The sequence below is a fragment of the Prionailurus bengalensis genome, chromosome A1 (genome assembly GCF_016509475.1).
Source record: "Prionailurus bengalensis isolate Pbe53 chromosome A1, Fcat_Pben_1.1_paternal_pri, whole genome shotgun sequence".
Taxonomy (NCBI): domain Eukaryota; kingdom Metazoa; phylum Chordata; class Mammalia; order Carnivora; family Felidae; genus Prionailurus; species Prionailurus bengalensis.
In genome coordinates this window covers 22,267,939-22,285,397 of record NC_057343.1, presented here as the reverse complement: position 1 = coordinate 22,285,397, position 17,459 = coordinate 22,267,939, and the positions used below count along the sequence as shown (strand labels likewise).

At 36.3% G+C, this 17,459-nt stretch overlaps 1 protein-coding gene across 1 annotated transcript in view; it reads left to right on the top strand.

Moving 5' to 3' along the window:
* FNDC3A (fibronectin type III domain containing 3A) overlaps nucleotides 1–17,459 on the top strand; it is a 144,527-nt gene that overhangs the window by 101,474 nt on the left and 25,594 nt on the right. Inside the window, 6 exon segments of the mRNA XM_043578439.1 lie at nucleotides 3,779–3,936; nucleotides 5,835–5,894; nucleotides 7,685–7,823; nucleotides 11,443–11,496; nucleotides 15,462–15,586; nucleotides 15,956–16,130. Of these exon segments, the coding sequence (XP_043434374.1) occupies nucleotides 3,779–3,936; nucleotides 5,835–5,894; nucleotides 7,685–7,823; nucleotides 11,443–11,496; nucleotides 15,462–15,586; nucleotides 15,956–16,130 (711 nt within the window).

The following is a 17,459-nucleotide window of genomic DNA, read 5'->3' as shown; positions in this document are numbered from 1 at the left end:
GTCCTGTGTCATAAAACAAAGTAATGCTGATTGTTTTGTTTTGCTTTGTTTTATTTTAGTTTGTTTTTATAGTTTGGGTAGCTATAACTCCTTTACTAAATTACTTGTGAGGTGTAGGTCAGGAGAGAGAGAGAGAGAGAGAGAGAGAGAGAGAGAGAGTGTGTGTGTGTGTGTGTGTGTGTGTGTGTGTGTGTGTAGTTGTTTTCACATGCTCTGGTTCATTTAGAGCATCAAGCTAAATGAGTTTTCACTTACTCATTCCATAAATATTTGACCAGTAATAAAATCCCACATGCTGTGCTAAAAGCTGGGGATAGGATGAGGGGCGCCTGGGTGGCGCAGTCGGTTAAGCGTCCGACTTCAGCCAGGTCACGATCTTGCGGTTCGTGAGTTTGAGCCCCGCGTCGGGCTCTGGGCTGATGGCTCAGAGCCTGGAGCCTGTTTCCGATTCTGTGTCTCCCTCTCTCTCTGCCCCTCCCCTGTTCATGCTCTGTCTCTCTCTGTCCCAAAAATAAATAAACGTTGAAAAAAAAAAATTAAAAAAAAAAAAAAAAAAGCTGGGGATAGGATGAAAAGCAAAGGATAGGTATGGCCCCTGCCCTCAGAGCTTCAGTTAGTAGAATAAATCATGCAGTAAATATAAAATTCTATCTGTGAAGTGCCAGAACAAAGAGATACAGTGCTACAAGAAAATACAATAATAGGGGGGCTAGGCCTTGACAGGGTGTCAAAATAAATTTCCCTAAGGAAGAATAATTGAACTGAAATTTAAAGAAAAAGTAGTAATTGGATGTTGTGGGCTATGGGTGGGGGTGGGAATTAGTGTGGGGAGAGTAGTGCAAAGTGACCAATGTTTGAAAAATACTGAACATGGCACATTTGAGAACCCCCCCCCCCAAAAAAGCTCACTCAGTGTGACTCAGATGCAGCGTGTAGGGGAGAACATGGTGTTAATCTCAGCCTCAGCTACACATTCAGGGGTTGAGTGACCTACAAGTCACTTAACCTTTCTGAAACTACTTCTTCCATAAAATGGAGTATAATGGTATTGTATTTCCTCACATGCTAGAAATAATTAACTGTATAGATGAAAGCATTTGTCTTTATTATTGGGCTTCTTTGAAACTGTTTTAAGTCTCATTCTGTCAAAATCTACTGACATCTTTTTTTTTCTTTTTTCCTCCCTCCCACCCCCTATTTTAATAATGCTTAAAATTAGACATGGATTGCCTTTTATTCAGTACCTTTTTACTTTCAGAATTTTTATCCCTCTCCTTTTCCTTTTAATGTTCACTGAAACGTCTGATGACTCCAGGTTTCCTTAGACTCAACCTTTGAGTTATCTTCAGAATAATTCTCTCACTTCCTGATCCCAGTATCCATACAAGGGGATTGTCATTTCAGTAGCTTCCTAACTACTGTTTTAGCTGAAAACAGCTACTACCTAGAAGTGAGTTCAGTATGGAGGCATTGTGTAATGGGAAAAGAACTGATTTATTCAGGTCCTAGTCACTACTAGTTGAGTGACTTCAAAGAAGTCACCTAATCTTTCTAAATACATTTCTTCTGGAAAATGTATCTTTTTTGTCTTAGAGGGTAATTGCAAGAATCAAATGAGATGAATATAAAAGCAAATTTTACCTCTAAAGTAGCATACAAATAGAAGACTCATTTCAGATGATTTCCATATATTTATGTACTTATGTAAGTTCATAGGATATTTTACTGAAAAAAGTTACCAGGAATGAAATTCTTGAACTATAAAGTAAATTTTTATGATAGTTCCCAAGTAGCTCTACACAAAGATCATACCAATACATACTCTAATATATAGTCTTACCTACATTTAAGAGAGTGTGCATTTCTCCAAACCCTTAACACAATGGTTATTACTAGCTTTTTAATCTTGCCAATGTGTTGGAAGAAAATTGGTACCTTGTCTTAATTTGCATTTATTTAATTACGAATGCAGTTACATGAAGATAAACTAAAAATGGATTAAAGGTCTAAATTTGAGACCTGAAAACATAAAACTCCTAGAAGAAAACATGGGCAACAATTTGTTTGACATTGGCCATAAAACATTTTTCTATATATGTCTCCTTAGGCAAGGAAACAAAAGCAAAATTAAACTATTGGGACTACACCAGTATGAGATACCACTTTACACCTGTCAGAATGGCTAAAATCAAAAAGAATATAACAAATGTTGGCAAGGATGTGGAGAAAAAGGAACCCTCATACACTTTAATGGGAATGCAAATTGGTGTAGCCACTATGAAAAACAATATGGAGGTTCTTCAGAAAATCAAAAACATAACTATTATATGACCCAGTAATTCGATTACTGGGTTTTTACCCAAAGAAAACAAAAACACTAATTCAACACTAATTCAAAAAGATCTATGCACTCTTATGTTACAGCATTACTTACAATAGCTAAGTATGGAAGCAATCCTAAGCATCCATTCATAGATGAATGAATAAAGACGTGGTATATAGGTAACATATATACAATGGAATATTACTCAGCCATAAAAAAGAATGAAATCTCACCATTTGCAACAACATGAATGGACCTAGAGAGTATAATGCTAAGTGAAATGAGTCAGAGAAAGACAAATATCATATGATTTCACTCCTATGTGGAATTTAAGGGGCAAAACAGATGAACAAACAAGAAAAGAGACCAAAAAACAGACTCTTAAATACATAGAACAAACTGGTGGTTGCCAGAGGGGAAATTAATGTGGGGATGGGTGAAAAAGATAAAGGGGATTAAGAATACATTTATCAGGGGTGCTTGGCTGGCTCAGTTCAATGGAGCATGTGACTCTTGATCTTGGGGTTGTGAATTCAAGCCCCACAATGGGTTTAGAGTTTACTTAAAATCTTAAAAAAAAAAAAAGAAAGAAAAGTATACACTTACCATGGTGAGCACTAAGAAATGTATAGAATTGTTCAGTCTCACTGTATTGTACACCTGAAACTAATACAACGTTGTATATATACTTCAACCCATTTCTATAAACCTTAACACAGTGGACATATTACTAACTTTTTAATCTTCCTAGTCTGTTGGATGAAAAGTGGTATCTTGTTTTAATTTACATTTATTTAATTGTGACTGCATTTACACATCATTTGTTAGATTATCAAATTATATTTCTTTAGTCAGTTTATATCCTTTGCTCATTTTTCTCGAGTTGTTTTCTTACTGTAAGACACTTTATTTATTTATTTATTTTTTTAATTAAAAGCAGGGAGCACAAGCAGAGGAGAGGGGCAGAAAGAGAGAGGGGGAGGCCAGGGGGGAGAGAGAGGGAAAGAGAGAGAGAAAGAGATCTCAAGTTCCATGCTCACACAGAGCCTGACACAAGACTAAGTCCCACTACCCTGGGATCATTATCTGAGCCACAATCAAGAGTTAGACACTAGACTGAAACAGGTACCCCATAAGATACTTTCTAAATTGAGGAAATGAACCTTTTCAAATACGTTATAAGTGGACTTTTTCCCCCATTCTTTTTTGTGTATGGTGTTTACACTAATAGTTTTAAGTGGCCCATAATGGTCCTTGGATTTTTTTATTGAACCCATTTGCCCTTTCACAATAAATTATATCTCTTCTACAAGTGGATAGGCTTCTGTTTGTGAGCCATTTTGTATAAGTAGATACAGATATATTTTGTTTAATCTTGAAACCTCATTAGATTTTCATTGTTCCTTGTGCTCATTACAGTTGTTTCAGACAGCTCTAAATATTATGTTTTTGCAGGCCTCAGACATCCAGTCAAGGACAGTAGTACTAACCTGGTCACCTCCTTCCAGCTTCATAAATGGTGAAACAGATGAGACTACTGTGCCAGAGCTCTATAGTTACGATATTCTGGTCTCAAGTACTGGGAAAGATGGGAAATATAAAAGTGTATATGCGTAAGTATTTGTTATGTTTTACTCCCTCCCATTATATAAGCCAGGGGGTTATATAAAGAGCTTAATACTAATTTTGTTCTGTTTTTCTCTCTTGATGCTTTCATTTTGAATCTATTAATTGATAATTGATACTGATTTCAGTGTATGTAATCCAAATGCCAGCTGGTACACATCTGTCTACACTCCCTTGGAATAATTGCTTCCATTGGCCACATTCAGCTTTAGTAGTTTTCCGTAGACTCCCTAATAAATGTTTCACTGTTCACATATTCCTGAGATATAAGTATAAATTGTAGTAGTAGAAGCCCAGATCAGAAATGGAGAACTCTTAGATTGTGAACTTGTGAAATCAGGTAATTGTCCTCCAAGGAGTTGGCTTTAATTCTTATATGTCAAGCTAATGCCCTATTGGAAAATGAAGTTAGTATCATTGTTCCTTATTTGTATGTTGGTATGTTAATAATCATATTTTGATTGGTTCAAAAGTTTTATTTCCTTGGGTCAAAAGTTTTATTACACACCAAGAAGCCTTAGAGTCATTGGCTAAAAATGTGACATTTATGACTGACAGTTGTAAAATAGTTTTTTCCGTTTGTCAAATAGAAATGGTTTATATTGCTTATTCTAATGGAAAAGTAAAGAGTGAAGTTGATTATTATAATTTAAGCACTGGGAAGATTGCAAAAGGGTTAGTCACTTGAATGATGATAATTAACATAGAACACTGGACACATAGCCTTCTTGGTATCTTTTCAAAAAATAGCTAATGTAAGGAAGAAAGGAAAGTGAAACTGCTCCAGTATCTATCATCTAGTAACGTAGGGTTAGAAAAATGTCCTGTCTCCTTCTCTCTATTGAGACTTACTTGTGTTTATTCTATTCATAAGTCTTAAAGGAGACAGAGTTACTTATGGGGTAAATAAGAGATAAAAGACCATCAACATCAAGGTTTCTTTTTATGTTAATGGCTGTTTCTAGTTAGTTATAGCTGTCTGCTAAGATGAAGCATTTATTTCCATTTGCAGCCTGATCAGAGAGCAGAAGAGGGACATTAGTCACCTTCTTTACTCTGCACCAATTAAGGTCTCTCTCCGAAGACTCTACTGAAGCTGCCCAATTCATTAAGTGTTCTTCCCTCAATGGGAAAGGTTTTCTTTCTCATATTTCCTGGTTTTGATTTGAGAAAAGATGGAGGATGGAGGAGGATGTCATAAAATGAGAGGAGAGAAATTTGGCTGAAGGAAATGGAACAGAGAATAGTGATTTTTAAAAAAAAGATGGAAAATGGTCTGGGTTTTTGACCACATATACAAGTAATCGTATCAAATGATTATTTTAAAAAGATGTGTGCCATTAAGTTTGAAAACCTGAAAGTGTAATAGTGGCCATGAGTAAAATGCTATACTTCAGATTATTCACTTTTTTTCTAATCTTCTCATTAAACTATAAAATTTTAAATAAGGTTCCATGTTACATTCTAATAAAATGCAGTAGTGGCACACTCCTTGTAAAAATTTGGTGGTTTTGCTTTCAGGAGCACACGTGGTATTTCACATTTTAATTGGGCAAAATGGATTTTTAAATAATTGAAACTGTACTGATTTTAATTTTTTTAATAAACTAAATATCTTTCCTGACTACACTTCAAAAAAAAAAGTCTGGCTTACACAATTGATTTGCCTAGGACACCTTTTTGTTTTAAAGTGATATGCAAATACATAAGTTTGGCACATATCCTTATTACACAAATTCTGTACTAGTGGAATCTGAACATGGTTATAGTTGGTAAAGTAAAAAGCTGTATAATTTCATAAACTACCACAAATGGTAGCACATAATGTAAATATTCTGGAAATGCTTATTTATCAGACAGTGAAATGTTCCTTTTTTCCCCCCAGAGGAGAAGAAACCAGTGTCACTTTAAATGATCTCAAGCCAGCTACAGATTACCATGCAAAGTAAGGAACTCCTGTGTATTGCTCTAATATGATATAGTATAGGTAGTTTTTTAAAATGATTTCATTAATAGCGTAGCATATAATTTAAGTACCAATTTTGGATTTAAAACATGGAATATGTTGGCTTTGGTTTTTCTTTTGGTACAAGTATTAATACATTCCAAAAAAAAACAAAAACCAAAAACATTGCATTGGAATGTTATATTGAAGGGTTAATCATCCTGTTTGTAAGATTTTTGGATTGGAATGAATATATAGATAATAATATGTCTACATATCTAATTTATCACATGGAAAACTCCCAGCTTTTGAAATTTTTACTAAACAGAAACATAAATAATATTTGGCTTGTACTTAATGTATTTTTACTACATCCTGTTCCAGAAAGAGTTTGGGATATTAAAACTCTTAAAATTTCACAACATTTAGGGGCGCCTGACTGGCTCAGTCAGTGAGTGGAGTGTGTGACTCTTGATGGAGGGGTTGTTCGAGCCTTGCATTGGGTATAGAGATTACTTAAAATCTTTAAAAAAAAAAAAAATTCACAACATTTAACTAAGAAGTAACTTAGATACTGTTTTATTCTGCGTAGTTCTGTTATAAATTACCAACATTTTCAGCCTTCCCAGCTGTGAGTCATTAAAGTGTACTTGGTTAGTCACCTCTGTTTAAAAAAAAAAAAAGTATTTGTGTTAGGATTATTCCTATTAAACTATAAAATTAAATCTTTAATTAGACTTTCTGTGGGTGAACCCTACGTATTGTCCATCTGAGTACTTTTCAAACTGTAGATTGCAACCCATATTGAATCATGAAATTTTGTGGATTAGATTCAGCATTATTTAAAAGAAATAATCAAATAGAATGGAAAGTATCTGTATATTACCCTTAGGGATATTGTTTCAGGACTCTTTCCTTTCAAGTATGTGTATGAGAAAGTACATAATCACACATACAGTTTTGTCACAACTTAAAATGTGTTTCTTACTTTGGGTTGCATTAAAAAAAAGATGAAAGCCAAGGGTCTCTCCTGTCTTTCTTTTTTTTTAAGGGCCATCCTTTACTTCTAATGCATGTGTTTTCTTTTTTTTTAAAGACTTTATTTAAGTAATCTCAGGGCGTGTGGATGACTGAGTTGGTTAAGCATCCAACTTCAGCTCAGGTTATGATCTCACCATTCATGGGTTTGAGCCCCACATCAGGCTCTGTGCTGACAACTCAGCCTGGAGCCTGCCTTGGATTCTGTGTCTCCCTCTCTCTCTGCCCCTTCCCTGCTCGCATTCTGTGTGTGTGTGTGTGTGTGTGTGTGTGTGTGTGTGTGTGTGTGTCTCAAAGATAAACAAACATTAAAAAAAAAATTAAAGGGGCTCCTGGGTGGCTCTTTCGGTTAAGCACTGACTTCAGCTCAGGTCATGATCTCACGGTTTGTGAGTTCAAGCCCCGCATTGGGCTCTGTGCTGACAGCTCAGAGCCTGGAGCCTGTTTCAGATTCTGTGTCTCCCTCTCTCTGCCCCTCCCCTGCTCGTGCTCTGTGTCTGTCTGTCTCTCAAAAATAAATAAACATTAAAAAATCAAAAAAAAAATTAAGTAATCTCTATACCCAACATGGGGCCTAAACTCAACCACCAAGATCAAGCTACCAACTGAGCCGGCCAGAAACTCCAACCATGTTTTCTTGATAGAATATTTAGAGGGCACCTTACTAATTTCCAAGTACTTAAAGGTTGATGGCTGTTGAAGGTAGGATACAGTGATTCTGCTGGTTAAAACTATATATTTTATCACCATAGAGTCCAGGCAGAATATAATTCTATAAAGGGAACTCCTTCAGAAGCTGAAAGCTTTACCACCTTAAGCTGTGAACCTGATGTACCTAATCCACCAAGGATAGCCAATCGGACCAAAAATTCACTCACTTTGCAATGGAAGGTAACAATATTCTTTAGAGTATTTCCAACTGGACGTTTACTCCTCCCACCCCCACTAATATTAAATTTCAGTTGTTGTTTGGGTTTTTTTTTTTTTTTTGATACAAAAAGAACTCTAAGCTAACTTGCTCTTCTTCTTTGCATATAGTAAATGGGCATTTGTTGTATCTTTAAGTAATACTCCTAATGGCTTTTCTTCACTATATGTAAATATAGCAGAAAAGATTCATATATAATTATCAGTCCTTATTGTACTGGACATGGGATAACATTAAGAGTCTCAGCAGTGCTTCTCAAGCTCATCCCAATGTCTTTATCCTGAATTTTATCCTAAAATGGGGTTTATAATAACTAGACTCAGAGTTTTAAAAATATCAATATGATGGCTTAAAGGAATATTCCATTAAATACTCTGCATTTTAATAGAATAATATATATGTTAACATATAAATGTTTAGGTCCACCTGCACAAGGAGATATAATGAAGTAAACATATACCACAGATAGAACTGGTAACTCAAATACCACATATAGCATTGTCATTGGAGACATGATTTGCTGAAATGATACACGAGTGTTAGTAAATTTTTGAACAAAATTAAGTACAGTCTTTCTCAAATTGCAGAGTAGTTATATTTTGGCAAAATCCAGTAACTTAAAACTATAGAAAAAAAATACCTTGTAAAATGAAATTAGGTTCTAGGCTCTGATAATTATAAACAGATATTTCACCTACGTGGATGTCCAGGAAGACATTCAGAGAAGTCCTAGAGAAAGAGAACAATTTTTCATTGTGTGTATTGCCCCATGCTGTGCAGAACCATTAGCATCCTTGATCCCCAGTCCTAAAAGTCAGCCTTTCCTCCCTCTGCCCTTATTGTGATAGTCAGAAACACCCCCAACATGGGGCGCCTGGGTGGCGCAGTTGGTTAAGCGTCCGACTTCAGCCAGGTCACGATCTCGCGGTCCGTGAGTTCGAGCCCCGCGTCGGGCTCTGGGCTGATGGCTCAGAGCCTGGAGCCTGTTTCCGATTCTGTGTCTCCCTCTCTCTCTGCCCCTCCCCCGTTCATGCTCTGTCTCTCTCTGTCCCACAAATAAATAAACGTTGAAAAAAAAAACAAGAAACACCCCCAACAAAATGTATAAACATCCCCCAGAAGGGAATACCATAGCAACCATTGATTTGCAAAGAGAAAAATAACTGCTAGTCTTTATTTAATTATCTGCTTATACCCAAAGAGTAAAATTCAGGGATAGCTTTCTTTCTGAAAGATTTTGAAAATTTGGAGCTTACTACTTGTTTGGGGCTTGTTAGTCCTTAGTTCTTTTGAGGATATTAGATGCTTTATGTAGGAAGAAGTACTCAAGTGCTGTTAGCACACATAAATCAGACAAGTATGTTCTACATACATTTTCATGTGTGATTAAGTATGACTAATTTTATTTCATGTCAGAGTAGCATTTTGTTTGTCAGTATGCTAAGGTTCTTTCCTTTTGGTAGGACAGTTAGGGTAGCAGCCCAGTGACCTTCATGTAGGTTGGGATTTCTGTAGGGCACTGCTCTTTATTCTAAAGATAAAATTGAATTTTGAAATTTGTCTTTAACAGTATCCTAGCAGGTCTGTGTAGGATATAAACAGTGCTACCTCTTTGTGGCCCACATAGGTTACCCAGGCTTGTACTCTTCCGAAATGGCCCTGTATATACATGGTAATCAGCATGGTTGGGGCTACTTATTTGGGTTGTTTAAAACCTCCATTTCCTCTTCTGTATAGTTTGGATAACAGTTGTAAAGAGCTGATATAAGGATTAAATGAGGTAATGTAAAACACTTTACACTTAATAGTTTCCCCTCTATCTTGGAGAAATGGTCACAGGTTATTCAAGGTGTTACTATAGGCATGCTTCTCCCAAGGACTCAAGGAGAATCCATTTCCTTGACTTGAAAAGCTTCACAAAATAAAGTAGAAGAAATTAAGGAAAATAAGTGTGCAACAGACTAGAACAATCTGGAGGCATTAACTCTGGGGAAGTATATTTTTATATCACACACTTGTTGCTGAGACTTGCAGTCTTTATCTTGGGATTCTCTTCCTCTGCTGTAAGAGTTGAATTTCCCAGGGTTTCAGTTCTGCCCCATCCCTGCTGTAGTCATTTATAAGTGCCATTGCTGTGCCAATCAGTGAGCTACTCCTGTAACTTACATAGCAAATTCTGGTCATGTTAACCAGTTAAAAATTATACAGTTTTTTAAAATTTTGAAACCTAAGGGGCACCTGGGTGGCTCAGTCGGTTAAGCGTCCAACTTTGGCTCAGGTCATGATCTCACTGCTCGTGAGTTCAAGCCCCGCCTCAGGCTCTATGCTGACAGCTCAGAGCCTGGAGCCTGCTTCAGATTCTGTGTCTCCCTCTCTTTCTGCCCCTTCCCTGCTTACATTCTCTCTCTCAAAAATAAATAAACATTAAAAAAATTGTTTAATTTTGAAACATAAGATCTGTATTGATGTTTCACAGATAATTGGGACCTCCATGTTAGAAAAGACTCTTCATTAAAAATTTGACCATCTTTGATTGCTATTAACATGGTTGCCAATATTATATAAAAACTAGATAGAGTCCAGAGAATTACAGTTCTCTGGAGAACTTTTTCAAAAGTCAAGCTTATTTGGGGTACCTGGGTAGTTCCATCACTTAGGCATCCAACTGTTGATACCAGCTCAGGTTATGGTCTCACAGGTTTGTGAGATCAACCCCCTGTGTTGGGCTCTGTGCCAACAATGAGGAGCCTGTTTGGGATTTTCTCTCTCCCCCCCCCCCCCATCTGCCCTTTTCTCTCTCTCAAAATAAACAAATAAACATTTTTTTTAAACTAAGGTTTTTTAATTTTTATAACAGGAGTTTTAGAGTCACTTGTCTTCAAACGGATGAAGTTATAAGGAGAGTAGTGATCGGTTGTTCTGCATCTAAAGTGAGGACTAAAGAGAGGAAACAAGTTGAAATTGTAGAAAGAAAATTCAAGTAGAAACAAGGTTGAAACTCTTGAGTTCTAGAGTGATTAAATACTAGAATAAAATGCTAAGGGAGACTGAAATTTTCACCACTGAAGATAAGCAGATTGATGAATGAGCAGTCTTATCTTAGGTAACGGCACATTGTGTCTAGAAGCAAAGATCCAGACAGTGTGCCCCTTGGAGTTCTTCCCTGCACCCTGGTTCTTTCACCCTGGTGTATTACATAGTATACTTTTAGATTGTAAAATGAGTTTTAATGAAAATGACAGGATCGATCCTAGGAACTTAAAGCTGATAAAAACCTTCTGATAAAAGGCAAAGTGATTTTTTTTTTTTTATAATGGATCATAAAAGTTAAGCTCGTTCTTGCTACAAGAGATTGTTTGCCGTTCAGAAAAACTTGAGTAGCTTCTTGCTTTGTTTTCTTTCCTTGTATTTAAAAGGATTGTGAGGTTATAAATACATATGTATCTATTCTCTGTGCAGTTTTTCTGGAGTTAAGTCACAGAGAACATCTGTAACACAATCAGTTCCTCAGATTAGATCATCACAGTATCTTTTACAAATGTACTAATTTGTACTCATTTTGTTTTTTGGTGTTTCTTTTAGGCACCTAGTGACAATGGTTCTAAAATCCAAAGCTTTATTTTAGAATGGGATGAGGTGAGTAAATTGAATCTTTTTAAATTAGGTGAAAATTATGTGTATATCCTCAAGCAGAAATAATTTGTTACAATAGTTTTTTCCTCTTTTAAAACATTATGAATGATTTGGGTAGTACATGACTGAATTAATGGTGTTCTTAGACAACATTACTGACTGGACACCCCCCCCCCCCCATGTTTTATTTTGTTTTTTGTTTTTGACTCAAACCCCTCAAAGTTGTCAATTGGGTAATTAACTTGACGAAGGAATATTTTTTTTTTCACATCAGCCTTAAAGGCAAGTGTACTCATTTACTGTGACTAGTTTAACAAATTACCACAAACCCAAGGGTTTAAAACAAAATATATTTATCCTCTTATAATTCTGGAAGCCAGAAATCCAAAACGGCTCTCTCTGAGATTAAAATCAAGGTGTCACTATAGCCATGCTTCTTCCAGGAATTCTAGAGAAGAATCCATTTTCTTGACTTTACCAGCTTCTGGAGACTCTGTTCATTACTGGGTCATTACCATGAATCCATGGCTACATCTGATAGATAGCCTTTTCTACCCCTGCTGCCATTATCACATGGCCTTTTCCCTCTAAAAAAGACACTTGTAATTCCATTTAGAGTCCACCTAGATGATCCAGGATGATCTTTCTATCTCAAGAGTTTTAACTAAATAACATCTGTACAGTCCCTGAACATTCATAGGTTCCAGGGTTTAGGACCTGGATATTTTGGGAGGCCATTATTCACCCTACCACAGCAAACATACTGAGCTTTATTATTTAGTAATTTGTTTTACTGTCATTTATCATGTTCTCTCTTGCCCTGCTGCTTTTCTGCAGCTGAGTGGCCAGAGGGAATAGAAGAAATTTCATTGATAATTTGGTATTTTCAGCAGTATACAGGTATACCTTGGAGATATTGCAGGTTTGGTTCCAGCCAACCACAATAAAGCAAATATCTCAATAAAGCAAGTCACATGAATTTTTTGGTTTTCTAGTGTATATAAAAGTTATATATACAAGGGGCGCCTGGGTGGCTTGGTCGGTTAAGCATCCAACTTCGGCTCAGGTCATGATCTCACGGTCCGTGAGTTCGAGCCCCGCGTCAGGCTCTGTGCTGACAGCTCAGAGCCTGGAGCCTGTTTCAGATTCTGTGTCTCCCTCTCTCTCTGCTCCTCCCCTGTTCGTGCTCTGTCTCTCTCTGTCTCAAAAATAAATAAACGTTAAAAAAAAAATTTTTTTTTTTTAAAGTTATATATACACTATATTGTAGTCTATTAAATGTGCAGTGGCATTATGTCTTTTAAAAACAATACACATAATTTAAAGGGGCGCCTGGGTGGCTCAGTTGGTTAAACTGACTCTTGGTTTAGGCTCAGGTCATATCTCACAGTTCATGGGATTGAGCCCCACATCAGGCTCTCCACTGAGAGCACAGAGCCTGCTTGGGATTCTCTCTCTCCCCCCTCTCTCTCTCTCTGCCCCTCCCTTGCTCACACATGCTCTGTCTCTCACAATAAATAAACTAAAAAAGTAAAAATACTTTATTGCACCTGGATGGCTCAGTAGGTTAAGCGTTCGACTCTTGAGTTCACCTCCCATCATGATCTTAGAGTCATGAGATAAAACCCTGGATTGGGCTCTGGCACTGGGCATTGAGCCTGCTTAAGATTCTCTCTCTCCCTCTACCACTCATGTGCTCACTCACTCTCAAATAAATAAATGAACTCTATTGCTAAAAATTGCTAACTGTCATCTGAGCTTTCAGTGAGTCAGTCTGTTTGCTGCTGGAGGGTCTTGCCCCCATGTCGATGGCTCCCGACTGATCAGAGTAGTGGTTGCTAAAGGTTAGGGTGGCCTTCACAATTTCTTCAAAAAAAAAAAAAAAAAAAAAAAGACAACAATGTGTTTTGCTGCAAAGATTGACCCTTCCTTTCATGAATGATTTCTCTATAGCATGTGATGCCATTTGATAACATTTTACCAACACTAAAACTCACAACTGGAGTCAGTCCCTTCAAACCCTGTTGCTGTTCTATCAACTAAGTTTATGTAAGATTCTAAATCCTTTGTTGTCATTTCAACAATCTTCACAGCATCTTCACCAGGAGTACATTATATCTCAAGAAACTACTTACTTTGCTCATCCATACAAAGCAACACTTCATCTGCTCAAGTTTTATCATGAGATTGCAGCAATTGAGTCACATCTTCAGGCTCCATACTTCTAATTCTCGTTCTCTTGCTGCTTCCACCACACCTACTGTTACTTCCTCCACTGAAGTCTTAAAACCTCAAAGTCGTCCACGAGGGTTGGGATCAACTTCTGCCGAACTCCTGTCAATGTCTATAGTTGGACTTCTTCCTTTAAATCACTATAACAAATAATAATGAGAAAATTTGAAATATTATAAGAATTACCAAAATGTGACACAGAGACACAAAGTGAGCAAGTGCTATTAGAAAAATGACACCAATAGACTTGTTGGATGCAGGGTTGCCACAAGCCAGATTTTGTAAAAAAACAGTATCTGTGAAGCTCAATAAAGTGAGGTGCACTAAAATAATATGCCTATATTATAAGACTAATGAGGCACAAACAAGTTTTATTTTTACATTTTAAAAGGTTTTTTGGGGCGCCTGGGTGGCGCAGTCGGTTAAGCGTCCGACTTCAGCCAGGTCACGATCTCGCGGTCCGGGAGTTTGAGCCCTGCGTCAGGCTCTGGGCTGATGGCTCAGAGCCTGGAGCCTGTTTCCGATTCTGTGTCTCCCTCTCTCTCTGCCCCTCCCCCGTTCATGCTCTGTCTGTCTCTGTCCCAAAAATAAAATAAACTTTGAAAAAAAAAAAAAATTAAAAAAAAAAAAAAAGGTTTTTTATTCCAGAAGTTTTAAAAGAATTTAGAATTAGGAAATCTATTACTGCATCATAGTAATTTAGAAGAAAATACATATGTTGATAAATTATGAAAAGGTATTTGATAAAATTTAGCACTTACCTCAGTTAAAACTCAAATTAGGAATAGAAAGATAATTCCTTAACTGGCAATTATTTTTCTATCAAGTGAAATACCATCACTAAACAATAAAAGCATTTCAGGGGCACCTGTGTGGCTCAGTCAGTTGAACATCTGATTTTGGCTCAGGTCATGGACTCATGGTTCATGAGTTTGAGCCCCATGCCAAGCTCTGTGCTGACAGCTCAGATCCTGGAGCCTGCTTCTGATTCTGTGGTTCCCTCTCTCTCTGCCCCACCCCCGCTCATGCTCGCACGCACACTCTTTCTCTCTCTAACATAGACATTTAAAAAAAATTTTTTTAAAGCATTTCAGTCAAAGCAGAAACAAGTCAAAAGTTGCTGGTTCCCTCCTTTATTTAGTATTAATGCAGTATGATTTAGAACTAAAACAAGAAGTACAGCCATGTAGTGGCAGGGCTGGGGGGGGGGGGGCAAAATTATCATTATTTACAGATGGTACAATTTTCTATTTAGACAGCTTAATAGAATCAACTGTACACCATTAAAACAGGAGAGTGTAGTAAAGCAGCCAAATACAGACTGAAGGTTTTCTTTGAAGCAGAAGTCACCCTAAAACCACCCTTTAAATCTACCAACACAATGAAGAAAAATGGGTAGAGAATAAGAAATTTGTCCATTTTATGTAGCATCCTAAATTTCTGAAACTCTGTAGTTGTCCTGAGCTGCATACTTTCCTCTCTCCCATTCATGCTTTCGCTCTCTCTAAAATAAAAAAAAAAAAAAGACTTATTAAAAAAAGATGTGTGTTATCTCAACTTTCTCTTGAGATCCATGATGGTCATGTAACAAAGATGATTTATCATGTACACTAGCTGATGTTACTGTCCATCAAGGACAAATTGATGTGAATCTGTCTTTTTACAGTGATATACATGATATATAATAACCAGCCATTTTTTAAATATATAATAATCAGCCTTTTTTTTTTTTTTAGGGAAAAGGAAATGGAGAATTTTGTCAATGTTACATGGGCTTACAGAAGCAATTTAAAATTACTAAACTGTCACCAGCAATGGGTTGTAAATTTAGACTGTCAGCCAAAAATGAATATGGCACAAGGTAAGATACATTTTAATGTAAATATATTATTTAGTCAACTTACATAAGTTATTCAGAGTCCAAATTATCCACTAATAATTATGCTTTAGTTTATCACTCTGTTGGTAAAGATCTGTTACTAGCTTTAGCAAAAGCTGTAAGAGAATATGTTAGTTACATAAATTGCAGTTTTAGAAGAATGTTAACTCACCTTTTAGGTATCTGATCTGGTTACCATAAAACTATTATCAGATCCAAGATATATTACTTGGATTATAATTAGTTATCAAAAACTGTCACTTTCAAAAAAAAATTCCATTTATCAGAAATGAGTTCTTTAGCTATAAAAACTTTTATTCATTCATTTTTAAAAACCATTTGTTTCAACAGTGGTTTTAGTGAAGAAGTCTTCTATTACACTTCAGGCTGTGCCCCTTCTATGCCAGCAAGTCCTGTATTAACTAAGGCTGGTGTTACTTGGTTATCCTTACAATGGAGTAAGCCCTCAGGAACACCATCAGATGAAGGAATTTCTTACATTTTAGAGATGGAAGAAGAAACTTCAGTAAGTACAAATATGTATTTTAAGTAAGAGTGTTTAAAACATATTTCAGTGTGGCATTAATACTTGTAAGTAAATAGTGCCACAATAGTTTGATCTTTCTCTAAATCCTTTGAATCCTTGGTTGGTTATTGTTGAGGAATATTGAGGAGTGAGGAAGAATTCAGTCTTTTGTTTTCTTGATGTATAGGAGCGAGTTTTGTTTTTTATGTATGTTTGTATGTACGTTTGTGCCTAGGAACAGCATAGACTACATTTTAAATATATATGTTTAGGGAAAATAGAGGAAGATCACCACAGCCTTTTAGCCTAAGCAGCTCTAAAAAATAAGGAAATAACGTGTCCATCTTTTCCAGCTGTTTTCATACATTGCTTTCCCAAATGCCAGAGAAGATTTGAAGAGAGATTATAAGATTAAATAGTGCAGCCAGAATGTAGTTTCCAGTGATTTGTCTCTTATGAGCTAGAACAAAGCTGAACATGAGTTAGGATGTCTTCTATTAGTTCTACATAGTTTCGTAGCTTTTCAGAGCTACTTTAAAGCAGTATGAGTCAAAAATAGCATTGATCCACTCCCAGCTATATACCCAAGAGAATTGAAAACAAGTGTTTATACAGAAATTTGTACATGAATGTTCACAGCAGCATTATTCATAATAGCCAAAAAGTGGAAACAACCCAAATGTCTATCAACTGATGAATGGATAAGCAGAAATGTGATATATCCATACAGTGGAATATCAATTAGCCAGATAAAGGAATGGAGTACTGACACATGCCACAACATGAATGAACCTTGAAAACATTATGTTAAGTAAAAGAACCTAGTCACAAAGACCATATATTGTGTGATTCCATTTATTATGGATATAGGCAAATCCATAGAGACAGAAAATATACTAATGGATGAGAAAAGAAGGGAAGTGACTGCTAACCAATAAATAAAGTGCAGGCTTTATTGTGGGATTAAGAATTTAATGATGGTTGCACAACCTTGTGAATATACTATAAATGATTGAATTTCATACTTCAAAATGGGAATTTTATAGCATGTGAACTATATATCAACTTAAAAATTTTTAAATAACATTGGGAAAGTAGTAAGGGATTGTTACTGAAGCTATAAATAGCATTCCAAAACCTAAGTGACATCCCTACCTGCCAGCACAACCAACCATTCATTTATTTACTTAAACACACCTAAAGGTCAAGTTTAAATATAGTTCTTTTTAGCTCTTGCAACATCTGTCTAGGAAATTCTGTTAGTTCTAGGCATATGCTTACTTATGGTGAAGTCACCATTGGCTCTGACTTTACCCTCAGCATGAAGAT